At 48.1% G+C, this 18,998-nt stretch overlaps 1 protein-coding gene across 16 annotated transcripts in view; it reads left to right on the forward strand.

Annotated features, from left to right (window-relative positions):
- LOC140429216 (microtubule-associated serine/threonine-protein kinase 4-like) overlaps window positions 1-18,998 on the forward strand; it is a 651,560-nt gene that overhangs the window by 402,156 nt on the left and 230,406 nt on the right. For 3 of the 16 annotated variants that reach the window (XM_072515946.1, XM_072515950.1, XM_072515947.1), the window contains exons 1-2: window positions 11,806-11,952; window positions 12,501-12,659. The exons of the other annotated variants lie outside the window; for them this stretch is intronic. In XM_072515946.1, the coding sequence (XP_072372047.1) occupies window positions 12,574-12,659 (86 nt within the window). In that variant the 5' untranslated portion in view covers window positions 11,806-11,952; window positions 12,501-12,573. Of the gene's footprint in view, window positions 1-11,805; window positions 11,953-12,500; window positions 12,660-18,998 lie in introns of those variants that run through there. 16 annotated transcript variants of the gene reach the window in all.

The raw sequence follows: 18,998 nt of genomic DNA on the forward strand, positions 1-18,998 counted from the left end.
GATGTAGGAGACTAACCTTTTGTGGAAGTGGATGCAGACGACTGCCACCAGTAATTTAATCGAGCACATGCAGTATGTGAGGAATCCCAGCCTAACATCAGTAGGTTATCTACAATGGAATGTAGGTCTCCAATGTTCCATGAAATAATCTTTTTGAAGATGACTTGCTTAAGAATGTGTGGAATACATAAAAGCCAAGTATATTTTCCTACCTCTACTTAACGTCCAGAGACCTAGCAACAGCAGCTTGCATTCAAATAGCGCTTTTTATTTTTAAATAGTGTCGCGGTAGCACAGCGGGGGTGGCACAGTAGCACCGTGGTTAGCACTGTTGCTTCACAGTGCCAGGGTCCCAGGTTCAATTCCCGGCTTGGGTCATTGTCTGTTTGGAGTCTGCACGTTCTCCCTGTGTCTGCGAGGGTTTCCTCTGGGTGCTCCGATTTCTTCCCACAAGTCCCGAAAGACGTGCTTGTTAGATGAATTGGGCATTCTGAATTCTCCCTCAGTGTACCCGAACAGGTGCCGGAATGTGGCGACTAGGGACTTTTCACAGTAATTTCATTGCAATGTTAATATAAGCCTACTTGTGACAATAAAGATCATTATTATTATTATTGTTATTTAACTTGGATAATTATGCCCAGGTGCTTCACTGCACTTGCTTTGAATGTTTTTGGCGTCTTTTGATACATGATCTGAAACAGCTTTGATAATATTCTTGTCATTATAGCAAGTAATCGAATTTTACATCTGATTGTTCTATTCAAGTGCTGTGGTTTGAATACTTTGGCTGTCAGCAAATGTGCTAGAATAAATTTCCTGGCCTTGTCGCTGATACAACAGAAGCTGGTGACTTATTGCCTGTTAACCTGCAGCCAGGTGGGCCTTCCAGAATGTTCTGTGGTTCGCTTTAATGAGGTTTTCACTTTGTGAACATTTGGCCTGACACTGGGAATCCATCAAAGGCCATTTGCAGATGTGGTGGCTGAAGTGGAAAGAGCATGTGACTCACAGCCCTCCAAAGATAAGTGCCCACTTGTGTGAAAGTTACAATGGTTTTTGCTTGTACAAAGGTTGCTACATGCATTAAAAAAAAAACATTTTCCGTCTTTGCAAGGGTTGTATGAAGCAAAACGTTGCAACAGCCAGTGGTAATCATATTCAATCGAGGGTAGTTGGTTTGTTGCCGAATCGTCGATACATCCAGCATATCTGCAGCCTTGGTTCAGCTCGATTCAATTCAATACAAATTTTATTACCCATTTGGAAAATATGTTGCCTGTTCATTAAAATATCACACGCAAATGAATAATTAATAATGAAAAAGAAAAATTACATCATTGCAAAAATTTGACTGATTAAATGTATGTTAAAAAACTATTTCAGTGCGCTTAAAAATAATGAGGCAATAAAGCTGTAAAAATCACATAAATCGTACTGTCATTTAAAATTCCTTAACCGCTTCTTAAAATTTCCAAAGATTTTGAGAATTGAAGCCACCGTTCCGTAAATCATTGCACCGCTTACTCTGAAAGGAGGTCATTAAACCCACCATAAGTGCATATAAAAATGTAAAATATCATTATGCTGTTGTACTTTTTCAGTATTACATTTATCGTTTCAAAGACTGTGCCCCATTTCAGTTCCAGCCTACAAATATTGCATGTGTCAGTCTTAATTTCATTCGCCTTAAAAATGGAATGGATAGGTTTTGCAAGTTGAGCATATACCAATTTCAGGAATAGCTGAAAACAAGATGGCAGAACCAAACAGTGCACCCATCGCAAAGCTCCACATCTGTAATACTTTTAGGAATGAACCGTTAACTGAAAAGTGAACTCGGTGTTCCTGTATCTACTTAGCAATTGCTGTTGAGTCAAGAACTGATTTTTGCTCCATCTGCGGGATTGTGATAGCTTGCAAAGCAGTACTGCCGCTGCAGCAGATGGGTTGGCCTATCTGGCACTGGAGGATTACAGTTCAGCTGGGGAGGTGGGTGCGATGGAGCGCAGCATGTGGGCCCGCAAGCAGTATTGTCAAGATGTTACCTCCTCCATGCATCTGCCCTCGCCTTGTTTAGCTACCCAGGAAATGCAGCCAGTCAGGATTATACATGGAAACTAGGTTAATTCTCAGGCATGCAAATAAATTAAAAATATATAAATTAGTAAATTATAATATTGAAATGACTAACCCACACCTGGGAGCGGTTTGGTTGGTTGTGTCCCCCATCCAGCCTGTGTTAAAACCAGAAGTGGGATATGTTTGAGATTTAATTTTTCACATCTCTACCGAACTAAACCCACCTTTTCTTTCTGCTAACGTTCTTCCTCTAGTCTCAGTTTGTCCCCTTGTTACCAAGACGGATTTTACATGCCCCGCCGTTGGATGCTTTTTGACAATGGGCATGTAAAATAGTTCAGCTGACATACCCAACACCTTCCCACCCACTCCTGAGCTGACGCCCATAATAGGCTAGATGGGCAAGCGGCGGAATTGCAGCCAGCTCACCATATGTAAATAAACAATCAAGGGCGTGAGCGAACGGCCACACTGCGCCCGAAAGGCAGCTCGGGCGCGTGCTCGCAACGCCTCATGATCTTGCGAGATGTTGCGATATAAATCCTGCCCATTTTGGGCAGGATCACCTTTTAGCAAATCTCGAGAGAAAAGCGAGACAGCTAGTCTCAATTTAATATACAGATTTACGAGGTACCCGAGGCCTGGGATCTATCCCCTTTGCCTCAGAGATTTCGGGCGAGCGCTGTTCAGCCCTGGTCCCCACAAATGGGTCCAGATGCAACGGCACTCGTGGGGGTTTCCCAGAGCATAGGAGGCCTCCAGGTGCATGCCCTTTGGACAGGGTGGTATCCTGGCATGGCTGATGCCACCTAGGCACCCTGGCACTGCCAGCTTGGTACCCTGGCGGTACCGCCTGGTGGAGCCCAGGTGGCACTGCCAGCTAGCGGGCACTTCCAGGGTTCCAAGCTGGCCTTTCTGTGTGCTGGTGATCGGGCCAAGGGTTCCCTGCCCATTTGTTTGGGGAGTGGGTCGGGGCCACCCCCATAGAATGCTTAGTGTGCGGGTGTTCTGGGGGGGGCAGGGGGGCCCGGGGATCCTCACATAGTGCAATGGGGTTTGCGGGGGGGTGGGGGTCAGGCGTCGCATCGGGGACCTTGGAGATCAAGTTGTCATCTACACTGAGGCATTCCGGTGAGCAGAGACCCTCGGTGTAGAAAACGGGGTTATGTGCAGTCTTGGCTCCGCGTTCCCCAATGAGGCCATGTGTACAGCCATGTGTTTCTTGCCGCTGCGAGTGCCGGGAAAGATGCGGCTAATTGCGCTCGCTATGGGACTTTGTTCCCATTTAGTTGAATTGCGCTGCAAAGGCTTGTTAACAAACCTATTAACCTGGCCAACATTCTGCCCAGGCAATAACATGGCAGGAATGGATGGACTGACTATGACCTACATGAACAAAGGCCGGAAGGAAACCGAGAACCACATTCAGGTGCCCTCTATGCATCGGGACATCATTCCCCCCCTCCCCCACACACACAGCCCATCACGCCAGAACCCTTCCCCAGTTAAAACCTACAGCTCGCCTTTCTCGGGCAGCTATCCATCACCTCTCTGCTCCTTCTTGTAGTCCCAGTAGTGTCCACTACTGAGCCGTGGCGCTGCTGGCCAATCTGATTGGATGGCAGCTCCCAAGTGCATGACTTCCACCTATTGAGGGGTGGCAACCCCACTCTTAACCATTTAAACATACCCACATGTCGGTTTCCAGCTGGTGAGCAGTCCAATCCCCACCCTGTAAAAGAAAGCCCCCTGTCCATCATTCTGTGGCAATGTTAATTCATTGTTTACTGTGTCAAAATCTTTTTTTTGTGTACGCAATTCTTTTTTTTTCCACTTAAGGGGCAATTTAGCGCGGCCGATCCACCTACCCTGCACATCTTTGGGTTGTGGGGGTGAAACTCGTGCAGACACGGGGAGAACGTGCAAACTCCACATGGATAGTGACCCAGGGCCGGGATCGAATCCGGGTCCTCAGCGCTGTGAAACAGCAGTGCTAACTGCATCACCATACCGCCACCTGTCAAATCCTTTCTTAATTCTGAAAGCCATAATTTAATATAATATAATGACTTCCGGGTGCGGCTATGCAGAGCTAGATCGCATATTCGGTAGCTCCCGCTTGGAACGGACTTTTGGGCTCTTTACAGGGCCCCCACGGCATTTGTTTGACATTTCCCGGTGTGGGAAGAAGACTGCAACATTCCCCTGACAGTGTCCCCCAGGAATGTTATGTCTTTTGGCTACCAGACCCGGCAGAAACAGTAAAAGATTTGGCTGTAACTGCAGGATAAACAGGGCCTCTTCCAGCATGCAGGCGGGGAAGGGCAAGCTTAAAGCTGCAAACTGACCTGAGGGCCTTTATCAAAGTTGAATTCTAACAGCAGAGGGAACAACTGTGAAAAGATCTCACCAAGGCCACTGAAGAAGCGGGGATGAGGCTTCCGGTGGCGGCCATGGAGGAGTAGGTCGCACATTCGGCAGCTCCCGTCTGGAACGGACACTTAGACCTTTTTCAGGAGTTTCCACAGACATTTTGGGGCAGAATGGTGAAGCGAACACTGCCAAAAGGATTCCCTCTCAAGACTTCCGGTTGCGGCTATGCGGAGCTATGTCGCACATTCAGCGGCTCTCGCAAAAACGGACGTTTGGGCTCTTTTCTGGCCCCCAAGGGCACTTTTTCGACGTTTCCCGGTGTGGGAAGGAGTTAACAATAGCTCCCCGTCAGTATATGGCTTTAACTAGGAGCGGGGTGACAAAAAAGGTGGTGGTGGACCAGAAGAAGGGAGGGAAGAAGGACAAAATGGCGGCGGGCGGAGACCAGGCAGCGTGGAGGCAGTGGGCGGAGGAGCAACAGGAGGGTATCCAGCACTGCCTCAGAGATTAAAACGGACCTGCTAGAGCCGATGAAGGCTTCTATTGATAAGCTGCTGAGAAACAGACGGCCCAGGGGGTGGCGATCCGAGAGGCACAACAAAAGATCTCTGACAATGAGGACGAGATCTTAGTCCTGGCGGTAAAGGTGGAGGCGCACGAGGCGCTCCACAAGAAATGGCAGGAGCGGTTCGAGGAGATGGAGAATCGGTCGAGGCGGAAGAATCTGCGGATTCTGGGCCTCCCGGAGGGGCTGGAGGGGCCGGATGTGGGGGCCTATGTGGTCACCATGTTAAACTCGCTGATGGGAGCGGGGTCCTGCCAGGGGCCCCAGAAGCTGGAAGGGGCCCATAGAGTGTTGGCGAGGAGGCCCAAGGCTAACGAGCCTCCGCGGGCGGTGCTGGTGCGGTTCCATCGGTTCGTCGATCGGGAGTGTGTGCTCAGGTGGGCCAAGAAGGAGAGGAGCAGCAGGTGGGAGAACGCGGAGGTTCGGATATATCAGGACTGGAGTGCGGAGGTGGCGAAGAGGAGGGCCGGGTACAATCGAGCGAAGGCGGTGCTGCACAGGAAGGGGGTGAAGTTTGGCATGTTGCATCCGGCGCGACTGTGGGTTACCTACAATGACCGGCACCATTATTTTGAGTCTCTGGAGGAGGCGTGGGCCTTTGTTCAGGCCGAGAAGCTGGACACAGACTGAGGGTCGGGATGGGCGATTGGGGACTGTGGTGGATATGTTATGCCTATTTTTGGTTCGGGGGGGGGGGGGGGCTCTGCATTGTTTTGGGTTTCTTTTTCTCTGTGTTTTTCTCTTTCGGGTTGGGGAGGGTGGATGGGGCGGGTTGGGCACTGTTTTGGTTGGTGGCGGGGCCTGGTAGGTGGAGAGCGCGGGATTTTTTTCCCGCGCCGAAGACTGGGGGGGGGGGGGGGGTGGGACCGGGGCAGGGAAGCAAGGATTGTTTCCTGCGCTTAGAACGGAGGGGGAGAGCCTGTGAATGGGGAGCGGGAGAGGAGGGTGTGCCACACAATGGGAGGAGTCGAAGGGGAGGCGGGAGTGGCCGGGGTCAGCAGGAGTCAGCTGACTTGCGGAAGTGCAATGGGGGGAGTAAACCAGCTAGGATGGGTCCTAGCCTGGGGGGGGGGGGGGGGGGGGGGGGGCGTTGAGTTGCTGCTGCTAAGATCAAGGAGGAGCTGGAGCGAGTGGGGTGGGTCGAGACGGGGGTATGCCGCTGTGGGGAAATGGCCGGGTGTGTGGTTCGGGCGCGTGGTTGGCCGAGGAGGGGTCATGGCTAGTCGGTGGGGAGGGGTGCGGGTAGCCCTCTGATACCGACATGGACCACAACAACTGGTTCCTCCCCCTCCCTCTCCAGTATCCTTTCAAGCCGGTCAGAGATGTCCCGCATCCTAGCACCGGGCAGGCAACATACCATGCGGGACTCTTTATCCTGCTCACAAGGATACTATCTATCCCCCTGATAATAGAATCCCCTACAACTACAACTTGCCTATTTACTCCCTCCCCTTGAATGGCCTGCTGAACCATGGTGCCTTGGTCAGCTGACTCATCCTTCCTGCAACCCTGTTTGCCATCCACACAGGGAGCAAGTGCCTCATACCTGTTGGACAGAGTCAAGGGCTGAGGCTCCTGAGTTCCTGACTGCTGGCTCCCTTTATCTGCCTGACTTGCAGTCACACCCTGCTGTCCCTGGCCACTGGCAGGATTTAAACTGCTTACTCTGACAGGTGTGACTGCCTCCTGAAACACAGTGTCCAGGTAAGTCTCCCCCTCCCGGATGTGCCTCACTGTTTGAAGCTCAGACTCCAGCTCATCAACTCTGAGCCAGAGCTCTTCGAGCAGCCAAACTTACTGCAGATGTGGTCGCTGCAGCTCGGAATGGGATCTGCCAGCTCCCACATCAAGCAGCTCAAGCACATCACCTGACCAGCCATCACTAATTAATTAATTAGTTTAATTTACGTTTATGGTGGGGCAGCTTCAGCCAATCAGACACTAATCTACACTAATCTACACTGCACTTTTAACTGAAAAACAGCACAATTCGATTAACCACTTACCTTTCCTGGTTACCTCACTGCACCAAACTACCAAATTCTCACTGTCTGTATCTCTCTCACTCCGGCTGTGTCTCCTTGACCTGCGCAATGCTAATAATATAATATAATAATGCTAATAATAATAATATAATATGGCACTTACCTCACACCAATGGATCTTATTATTAGGTTAGAGGAGGAGGGTGGGTGGGAGACACTACACGTGTAGTGTCTCGGGTTTCCTCTCCACCAGAATTTATTGGTTGGTTGGGCGGGGGGGCCTTCCCAGAAGTCGAACTTCCGGTTCCCGCCTTATATTAAAACATAAAATAAAAATGAAACAGAAAAGAAGAACAGAAACGGGACTAGGTAAGTGTTTTTGAAGGAAAAACTTACCTCCCAGAAATCACTTGTGCACCGCTCCTTCCGAAATCCCAAGGCCTGCTCCTGTGAGAGGTGCTCGAGGACTGGAGGATATTCAAGAAGTGAGGGAAAAACCAGGTAATTACAGGCCAGTGAGTCTAACGTCAGTGGTAGGGAAACTATTGGAAAATCTCTGAGGTACAGAATTGATCTCCACTTGGAGAGGCAAGAATTAATCAAGGAAAGTCAGCATGGCTGTGTCAGGGGGAGATCATGTCAAACAAGTTTGAGTGAATTTTTCGAGGAGGTGGCCAGGTGTGTAGATAAGGGCAGTGCAGTTGATGCAGTCTGCATGGACTTCAGTAAGGCTTTTGACAAGGTCCTGCATGGGAGACTGATCTAGAAGATAAGAGCCCATAGGATCCAGGGCAATGTGGAAAATTGGATCAAAAACTGGCTTAGTGGCAGGAGGCAGAGAGCGATGGTCGTAGGTTGTTTTGGTGACTGAAAGCCTGTGTCCGATGCTGTACCGCAGGGATGAGTGCTGGGTCCTTGCTGTTTGTAGTGTACATAATGATCTAGAAGTAAATGTGGGAAATATGATCAACAAGTTCGCAGGTGACAAGAAAATTGGTGGTGGGGTAAATCGCGAGGAGGAAAACCTTAGATTACAGGATGAGATAGACGGGTTGGTCAGATGGACAGAACAGTGGCAAATGGAATGTAACGCTGAAAAGAATGAGGTGATGTATTTTGGGAGGACTAACAAGGCAGGGGAATATACAATGAACAGTAGAACACTGAGGACCAGAGGGACCTTGGTGTGCATGTCCAAAGATCCCTGAAGACAGCAGGGCAAGGTGGCTATGAAAGCATGTGGGACACTTGCCTTTATTAGCCGAGGCATAGAAAAGAAGAGCAAGGAGGTTATGATCGAGCTGTATAAAACGCTAATTAGGCCACAGCTAGAGTACTGTGTGAGGTTCTGGTTGCCACACTATAGGAAGAGTGTGATTGCACTAGAGAGGCTGCAGAGGAGATTCACCAGGATCTGTTTCATTAACAAGGTGAATTGAATGCAATTTATAATAAGTAGGCTTCAATGAAGTTACTGTGAAAAGCCCCTAGTCGCCACATTCCGGCGCCTGTTTGGGGAGGCCGGGAGGGGAATTGAACCTGCGCTGCTGGCCTTGTTCTGCATTGCAAGCCAGCTATTTAGCCCACTGTGCTAAACCAGCCCCGGAATTTTCAGCTATGAAGAGAGGCTGGTTAGGTTGAGGTTGTTCTCCTTAGAGCAGAAAAGGCTGAGGAGGCCTGATCGAGGTGTACAAAATTATGAAGGACATAGGGTAGATCGAATAAACATTTCCCCTTAGCAGAGGGGTCAATAACCAGGGGCATAGATTTAAGGTAACGGGCGGGGGATTTAGAGGGGATTTGAGGAAAAACTTTTTCATCCAGAGGGTGGTGGAAATCTGGAACTCTGTTTGGAAGGGTGGTAAAGACGGGAACCCTCACAATATTCAATAAATATTTAGATGAGCACTTGAAACATCATAGCATACAAGGCTATGGACCAAGTGTTGTAAAATGGGATTAGAATAGATAGGAGTTTGGTGGCTGGCACAGACACGATGGGCCATGGTGGCTGGCACAGACACGATGGGCCAAAGGGCCTCCTTCTGTGCTAAAGACCCTCTGACTATTGGTTTCTTTGGCATTCCCTTGTGCATCTTGTATCTCTTCATTTGAGAATTTTTTTTTTTTTTTTTTAATGTTTTTTAAATTCTCCTTTTTCACATTTTCTCCCACATTTACATCCATCAACAATAAACAATAATCAGCAAGATATGTCAGTCCCCATAATAACAACGATCCCATCTACCCACCAACCCCCAAACCTCAACCTGCATGTTTACATAAACAAATGACAAAAAGGAATCAGGGATTACCCGTAGTCACCCTTAATCTTACACAGCCCCCCCCCCCCCCCCCCCCCTGCCGCAGGTCTCCAGCTCCTCCCGTCCACTGCCTCTTGTAAATCTCCTCCTTCCAACCTCGGTTCCTTCCCCCCCAACTTTCCATCCCGGCTAGACCACTCGGACCCTGTTCTGCCAGGCTCCGATGGCCGCAGCCCCTCCCCCCACCTCACTCCCGTTCACTGGCCGGCTTAAACCGGCCAGCGTGGAGGCCCCCGCCCGGGTCCCTTTCCCACTTGCCCGGCCCTAGGAAAGCCCAAAGATCCCCTTTTAGCACACAAACCTCACATATCCACCTTCTCCCCAAAGAACTCTCATTTCGAGTGAAAGTCCCATCCCTTCCCTTGTCCAAATATATACCACATTGGCTCCTTTAATCTCTACACCCGCGTGCAGTGATACGAAAAAGAAGAAAATACAGTCATGAGGTTACATCGGCACATGGCCATTCCTCAATTTGTCAGTTCTGCCACAGTCCTTCTGCTTTCGCAAACTCCTCCGCTGCTTCCGCCGTTCCAAAATAAAAGTGCCTGAGCTTGTAAGTCACCCTCAACTTCGCTGGATATACAATGCCGCACCGCACCTTGCTAATGTACAGTGCCCTCTTCACCCGGTTGAAGGCAGCCTGCCTCCTTGCCAGCTCCACCGTAAAGTCCTGGTATACACGTATACCAGCTCCAGCCCACTGCACCACCCGCTTCTGCTTGGCCCAGCTCAGGACCTTCTCCTTCACCCTGTACCTACGGAAGCACAGAGTCACTGCCCTTGGCGGCTCACTCGCCTTTGGTACAGGCCTCCACGACCAATGAGCCCGATCCAGTTCATATCGGGAGGGATGCTCCCCCTCCCCCAATAGTTTTGCCAGCATCGCGGCAAAGTACTCAGTCGGCTTCGGTCCTTCAACTCCTTTGGGCAGCCCCACAATCCTCAAATTCTGTCGCCTGGATCTGTTTTCCAGGTCTTCCATTTTTCCTCGCAGATCCTTGTTAGTATCCATCACCTTCCGCATCTCTTTCCTCATCGAGGCAAGTTGATCACCGTGCTGCAATAACGTCTCCTCCACTTCCTTCAGTGCCTCCCCTTGCTCTCGCACCTCCGCCACTGCGCTCGCCACCTCCGTCCTCACCGGGGAAACCGCCTCCTCCACCAGCACACTCAAAACCTCCCTCATCTCCTTCCTCACCGTCTCCATGCATTTCGCTATCTGCACCAACTGCTTTTCAAATTCCGCAGCCATCACCTTAGTTATTTCTTCAGCCGTAAGCAGTGCGGCCTTCCCTGGTGCTCCAGCCTCCATTTTTCCTGGTGACCCCGCGGTGACCTTTCCACTCCCTGACGGACCTCCAGCTGTTTTTTTTCCGGCCATTTTCTTGCTCACCCTCGACATTTTTCTTTGTTCTTTTTTTCCCTCCTGTGTCTTCACTGTGCCTCCTCCGTGCCTTCTCCCTGCTTCTGCCGCCTCCGCGGACCCTGGGACCGGGCTTAAAGCCCCGAAAACGTCGTTGCCGAACGGGAGCTCTCCATTGTGCGGCCGCCTCCCTCCCGCCGTCACCGGAAGACCATTTGAGAAATATTGTGATGCTCGAGAAAACCATTGTTTTTTTTTTCTTTTTTAAAATAAATTTAAGAGTATCCAATTATTTTGTTTTTCCAATTAAGGGACAATTTAGCGTGGCCAATCCACCTAACCTGCACATCTTTGGAGACCCCCACACAGACACTGGGAGAATGTGCAAACTCCACACGGACAGTGACCCAGGGCCGGGATTCGAACCCGGGTCCTCAGCGTCGTAGTCCCAGTGCTAAACCACTGCGCCATGTGCCGCCCCTCCATTGGTATTTTTCAACAATTATTGCAGAATTCCATAGCTTGGACTTGACCAATTTTATTCTCCCTGAGCTGCAGTGAAACCTCTGCAATGTAAATTCTACTTCTCAGGCTTGATCTTTTACCATTTTCCTGTTCTGTTGAATTTTGTGAATGCTTACATCACAAGTAGTTTTTGTGGATAGCATTTAGTTGTGACTGTTTCCCCATATTCCTGCACACACGCACACACACGCACACTTAACAAGCCTCTCCCCACCCCACCCCCACCCACCAGAATTCCAATTCAGATAGAACGTCTCTTATGCCCACTCCAGGCTGAGCACATCATAAATGGCAGAATATTAAAATGAAGTTGCCCCACACAATGTGCATCAGGATGCCATGAAGGTGTTGAAAGCCAGCTAGCACGTCTTCTGTGGCTGGGCAAATATTCTGGCCCTCGCCTACTTGATTTGCACAGAGGAAATGATCCCATTGGTTGGGCAATTATCTCTCTCTCCGTCCCTCACCCCCTCCCTGCCACATGCGATTAGTCATTCTCAGTGTGCCTCCTGGGCTCAGCTGAGACCTGTCTCCCTTGGAAGCTCTTGTTTATGTGAGAGAGAGAGAGAGAGAGAGATGTTTATTTATTTTTAATACGCATGGAAATATCGAGAGATATCTATGTATTTAAATATTGTATAACTATATAATCGCTTTTGGTGTCCAGCATTGCATTTGGATCTAGAACCCTGACTGCTGTTTTTGAAAGAAATTATCTTTACCTGCTCGTAGGTAAGAATTACATACAGAAAGGATCAAGGAATTGCTTCTATATAGGAGCTGGGGAGGGAGGAGAATCTTAATTAAAAGTTCCAGATATTTATCTTTGTGTGATTAATATGGATTCCATACATAACTTAAAATAGTAAAAAGATAGAATCAAGCCATATGCAGTAGCAAGATTTCCAAACTTTTGTTTTTGGTTAAGCTATTGTGGTAAATACTTCCCTCCCAATTTCACAGAATGGTCGTTTCCAAATAGATGATTTACCTTAGTGTCGCAACTAAACACCAAAATAATACAGAATGGAATTGTGCTGTGCTCGCTGCTATCTCTGACGGAGCATTGTGTGTAACTAGAGAAGGCTGCAGAATCTTTCAGATGTAAAACAGCAGTAATAAGCGGACTGAGAAGCGCAGTTTTTTAAAAAATGTAGTCGGTGCAGTATGTCAAAGCTTGTTGTTTGAGTCGGACTGCAGTGTTGTGGCAAGCGTTCAAAAGGAGCAGCTTTCGACTGATCTCGCAGCCTGACTGATGATGCTTTCCCCTCATGATTTAGAGTGCACGTCTTCGCTTTGAACGTGGAGGACCTGTCCGTTTTTGAAACGATTCGAAGCGTTCACTTTTGGATCATGTCTGACTCAAGCTTGTGGTCTGTTCTCTCGAACATCTCAATGCCTCATTTTCTAAGTAGAGCCAGGCTGCGACGGTCTAAAAGGTAATTCGAAACATTTAGCCATCAGTGCTGTTGGTTCAAGTTTGCTGAAAACACTTGTTTTATGTTTTGAAGTTGACGGCTGTGTACTGCCTCGAGAGTTTGGTAATTTAATGACCAGCTTTGTTTACCATGACGATTCCAATATAATGTACCCAGCAGCTTCACACGGTAACCTGGCAATTGAAGCAGTAAGTTGGGGAAGTGCAAATCAGTTTTGCTCACATTGTCATCGGTGTCAGGTCCGATATACTGAGTTGTAAATCTATCCAACTGAGAATTCTTTCATCCTCCTTTCTGGAATTTGCAATGGGAGTATACAACACAGTCCTTATATTTCTACAAACCTTTCCATTTGAAAAGTTAACAACTAAACTGAAATATTTCTGCCTGATGAAAGGAATATGAAATATACAGAATAAGAACAAAGTCATAGCATGGTTTTACATAGAACCTTCGGCACATAAACAGGCAATCTGCCTATACTGTTTGTTTAGGCTCTGACTGATATCACCTTCTATTTCTTGCTGTTATATTTACCTAGCTTCCCCTTGAATGTTGGTCAGGTCAACTACTTAATGTGGCAGCAGGCTCCAAATTCTAATAACTTTCTGGGTAAAGAAGTTCCTTCTTAATTTCTCATTGAATTTATTAGTGCTGATCTTAACCGAAAGGCTTACATTCATGTAGCACCTTTCACGATAGCAAGATGTCACAAAACATCCTTTCAGGCCATTATGTACTTTTGCAGTCTATTCACTGTTGTAATGTAAGGAATGCGGCAGCCAATCTGCACAGCAAGCTCACAAACAGCCACGCAAAATGACCAGGTAATCTTGATCTTGGTGTAGGGAGGCACGGTGGTGCAGTGGTTAGCACTGCTGTCTCACGCCGCAGAGGACCAGGGTTCGATCACGGCTCCGGGTCACTGTCCATGTGGAGTTTGCACATTCTCCCCGTGTCTGTGTCGGTCTCACCCCCACAACCCAAAAGGATGTGCAGGGTATATGGATTGGCCATGCTAAATTGCTCCTTAATTGGGAAAGAAATGGGTACTCTAAATTAAAAAAAAACTTGTTCTTGGTGATGCTGATTTGAAGAATACACCGGGGTGAACTGAAATAAATGCAAACCACTGCGGATGCTGGAGATCTGAAGCATAGTGGATAGCACTTCACAGCGCCAGTGTCCCAGGTTCGATTCCCGGCTTGGGTCACTGTCTGTGTGGAATCTGCACGTTCTCCCTGTGTCTGCGTGGGCTTCCTCCGGATGCTCCAGTTTCCTCCAACAAGTCCCGAACTGACAGTGGGATTCTCTACTCCCGCAACTTGTCAATGGGATTTCCCGTTGAAACATTCTGAATTCTCCTTCCGTGTACCCGAACAGGCGCCGGAATGTGGCAACTAGGAGCTTTTCACAGTAAGTTCATTGCATTGTTAATGTAAGCCTACTTGTGACAATAAGTAAGATTATTATTATTAAAAACAGAAAATGCTGGAAAAGCTCTTGTGGGATTCTCCAACCATTTGCTGGCAGCCGGCAGCACATCCCTGCCCAGGGTTTCCTAGCACCCTGGGGTGGTTTCAACGGGAAATCCCATAGCGGTAGCGGGGCGGACTCGCAATGGAGAATCCCGGCCAATATTTTTTATCCACTATGACTCTTCAACGTGCTCTTCCAGACCTAAGCCTCCTTTTCTTCCTTTAAGAGACTTCTCCTACACCTACCCTTTTGACCGAGCTTATAAACCCCTGAACTGCTCTTAAACATAGAAAATAGGAGCAGGAGTAGGTCATTCAGCCGTTCGAGCCCACTCTGCTATTCATTATGATCATGGCTGATCATCCAACTCCTTCTTGAAACATACAACGTCTTGGCCTCAACTACTTTCTGTGGTAGCAAATTTCACTGGCTCACCACTCTCTGGGGTGAAGAAATTTCTCCTCATAGAACATAGAACATAGAACAATACAGCGCAGTACAGGCCCTTCGGCCCACGATGTTGCACCGAAACAAAAGCCATCTAACCTACACTATGCCATTATCATCCATATGTTTATCCAATAAACTTTTAAATGCCCTCAATGTTGGCGAGTTCACTACTGTAGCAGGTAGGGCATTCCACGGCCTCACTACTCTTTGCGTAAAGAACCTACCTCTGACCTCTGTCCTATATCTATTACCCCTCAGTTTAAGTTATGTCCCCTCGTGCCAGCCATATCCATCCGCGGGAGAAGGCTCTCACTGTCCACCCTATCCAACCCCCTGATCATTTTGTATGCCTCTATTAAGTCTCCTCTTAACCTTCTTCTCTCCAACGAAAACAACCTCAAGTCCGTCAGCCTTTCCTCATAAGATTTTCCCTCCATACCAGGCAACATCCTGGTAAATCTCCTCTGCACCCGCTCCAAAGCCTCCACGTCCTTCCTATAATGCGGTGACCAGAACTGTACGCAATACTCCAAATGCGGCCGGACCAGAGTTCTGTACAGCTGCAACATGACCTCCCGACTCCGGAACTCAATCCCTCTACCAATAAAGGCCAACACTCCATAGGCCTTCTTCACAACCCTATCAACCTGGGTGGCAACTTTCAGGGATCTATGTACATGGACACCTAGATCCCTCTGCTCATCCACACTTTCAAGAACTTTTCCATTAGCCAAATATTCCGCATTCCTGTTATTCCTTCCAAAGTGAATCACCTCACACTTCTCTACATTAAGCTCCATTTGCCACCTCTCAGCCCAGCTCTGCAGCTTATCTATATCCCTCTGTAACCTGCTACATCCTTCCACACTATCGACAACACCACCGACTTTAGTATCGTCTGCAAATTTACTCACCCACCCTTCTGCGCCTTCCTCTAGGTCATTGATAAAAATGACAAACAGCAACGGCCCCAGAACAGATCCTTGTGGTACTCCACTTGTGACTGTACTCCATTCTGAACATTTCCCATCAACCACCACCCTCTGTCTTCTTTCAGCTAGCCAATTTCTGATCCACATCTCTAAATCACCCTCAAACCCCAGCCTCCGTATTTTTGCAATAGCCTACCGTGGGGAACCTTATCAAACGCTTTGCTGAAATCCATATACACCACATCAACTGCTCTACCCTCGTCTACCTGTTCAGTCACCTTCTCAAAGAACTCAATAAGGTTTGTGAGGCATGACCTACCCTTCACAAAGCCATGCTGACTATCCCTGATCATATTATTCCTATCTAGATGATTATAAATCTTGTCCCTTATAATCCCCTCCAAGACTTTACCCACTACAGACGTGAGGCTCACCGGTCTATAGTTGCCGGGGTTGTCTCTGCTCCCCTTTTTGAACAAAGGGACCACATTTGCTGTCCTCCAGTCCTCTGGCACTATTCCTGTAGCCAATGATGACATAAAAATCAAAGCCAAAGGTCCAGCAATCTCTTCCCTGGCCTCCCATAGAATCCTAGGATAAATCCCATCAGGTCCCGGGGACTTATCTATTTTCAGCCTGTCCAGAATTGCCAACACCTCTTCCCTACGTACCTCAATGCCATCTATTCTATTAGCCTCGGGCTCAGCATTCTCCTCCACAACATTATCTTTTTCCTGAGTGAATACTGACGAAAAATATTCATTTAGTATCTCGCCTATCTCTTCAGACTCCACACACAATTTCCCATCCCTGTCCTTGACTGGTCCTACTCTTTCCCTAGTCATTCGCTTATTCCTGACATACCTATAGAAAGCTTTTGGGTTTTCCTTGATCCTTCCTGCCAAATACTTCTCATGTCCCCTCCTTGCTCGTCTTAGCTCTCTCTTTAGATCCTTCCTCGCTACCTTGTAACTATCCATCGCCCCAACCGAAACTTCACACTTCATCTTCACATAGGCCTTCTTCTTCCTCTTAACAAGAGATTCCACTTCCTTGGTAAACCACGGTTCCCTCGCTCGACGCCTTCCTCCCTGTCTGACCGGTACATACTTATCAAGAACACGCAGTAGCTGATCCTTGAACAAGCCCCACTTATCCAGTGTGCCCAACACTTGCAGCCTACTTCTCCACCTTATCCCCCCCAAGTCACATCTAATGGCATCATAATTGCCCTTCCCCCAGCTATAACTCTTGCCCTGCGGTGTATACTTATCCCTTTCCATCATTAACGTAAACGTCACCGAATTGTGGTCACTGTCCCCAAAGTGCTCTCCTACCTCCAAATCCAACACCTGGCCTGGTTCATTACCCAAAACCAAATCCAACGTGTCCTCGCCTCTTGTTGGCCTGTCAACATATTGTTTCAGGAAACCCTCCTGCACACACTGTACAAAAAACGACCCATCTATTGTACTCGAACTATATATTTTCCAGTCATCTCAGTCCTAAATTGTTTACCCCATAACCTTAGACTGTAACCCCTGGTTCTGGACTCACCTGCCATTGGAAACATCCTTCCTGTATACCATGTCTAGTCCTGTTAGAATTTTACAGGTTTCTAGGAGATCCCCTCTCATTCTTCTAAACTCATACGTCAGTCGTGCCATCTCAGGAATCAGTCTGGTAAACTTTTTCTGCACTCCTATAGAGCAAGAACATCCTTCCTCAGATAAGGAAACCTAAACTGTGCACAATGTTCCATGTGTGGTCTCACCAAGGCCTGTTGATCTCCAAATTTCTTTCCCTGTCAGTCTGGCCTCAATAAAAGTTGAGACGGATTCGCACGTAAACAGAAGTTATTTATTTAGCTTGCAAGCAGAAATGTAACAGGACATCCAGCCTCTTACACTCCAGAAAACGACTGAACTAACAGACAAAGGGATCTCTGCAAAATCAGTTCAAATGGTATCAAGTTTCACATTCTCGACGGACATAGGTCAGCCTATGTCCCTCCTGACCTGTTCGATCTATTCTGATTGGCTCACTTCCAATCCCTTTCTCTGGCCCCTATCAATGAAGCATCACCCTCATAGACACACCTCTTCCTGCTTTTTCCATGCGGTCTCAAATTCCTTTGTCCCTAACTGCAAGAATCAAAGTGGCTTATTTCTACATTACATTAACTAGTAACTCTAAAGTAACTATTTTATATCACATTCGTCATTCCCTCCTTTTATCATTCCATGATAACCGAACTATCCAATCTATAGCTACGGTCCCTCATCTAAAAAGATCCGTCGCTGCAGTTCCAATTCCTGTCTTAGCCCCCCTTCATCTGCTTCACCCTCATGGATTTTAACAGTTAAATTTTTTTTCTCGGTGATTGGGGCGGTGATCTGATCTAGTGCACCCCGCATTCTACCCATCACACATTTAAGGATGGCCAGGCCCACAAAGATGCAGCCGATAGCTACCACTAGATACATGGCCATATTTATCAACCAGTCCTTCCATCCTCCAAATCCCCAGTTACCCCAAGAGCCAGGATCCTGCATCCCGTCCAAGTGATCCCGTATGCGATCCATAAATGTAGTAATGTTAGCGGTCAAGTCCTGAACACCCATGATCCACTTGCCCTGTACTATGGCGCATACCCCACCCTCACGGGCCAGAAGATAGTCAAGAGCATACCGGTTCTGCATTGCAAACAACCGTAGCTGAGACAACTCCTTAGTTATTGCCCCGAGGGCTCCCAAGGTTTCATTTCCCAAGATGGTAAGGCCGCAAATAAAATAATTCCGATCACTAACAGCCAAGGAACCCCCCACACCTCCCAGTGTCAATACGCTCAGAATGCCCCACCCGGCTGAGTGGCCCCGGTTGGGTGCAAGAACCTGAGGTTTTTTCCAGTTCTCGCAAAATTCAGCAGAGACTGCCCGGCGTGCTAACTGATTATGCAGGTTCCACGCCGAAGGGCAGGGGACTGTGGTAGGGACTAGAGTCCCTATAGCAATTCGGCGGGGAAATGGGGTGACAAAACGTTGGTCGCCGTACCATTAAATAAAAAGTAGTATCCTTGTTCCGTGTGGAGACTAGCATCACAATCAGCATATCGGTTGCGTAAGGACCTCCCAGTAGCCCAGTTTATCCAATTTTGAAATGCCCATTCGGGCCGCCCAGCAATGCAGAAAGCCCTATTCCCAACAGTGATATGAGAGACATTCGCCCAGCCACAAAGGAGCTGGAGGCCAGCGTTCAATGGAACGCAAGTGGTGTTATAACAAACGCATTGGCCAGACGCCTGGGTGATATGGCACCTCCTGTCCGTACAGGTGGGAAACAGACATGTTATATTTGTGTCCACCTCTACCAGCAAACAGCCGTACCCTTCACTGCTGAAGCAATTCTCGTACGACCGGGAATCCCTATTGGGAGTGAAGTGGCTAGGTATGTACGCCCTCCACCGTCGCAGCCTATC

Source organism: Scyliorhinus torazame, chromosome 9 (assembly GCF_047496885.1).
Source record: "Scyliorhinus torazame isolate Kashiwa2021f chromosome 9, sScyTor2.1, whole genome shotgun sequence".
In the NCBI taxonomy this organism is placed as follows: Eukaryota; Metazoa; Chordata; class Chondrichthyes; order Carcharhiniformes; family Scyliorhinidae; genus Scyliorhinus; species Scyliorhinus torazame.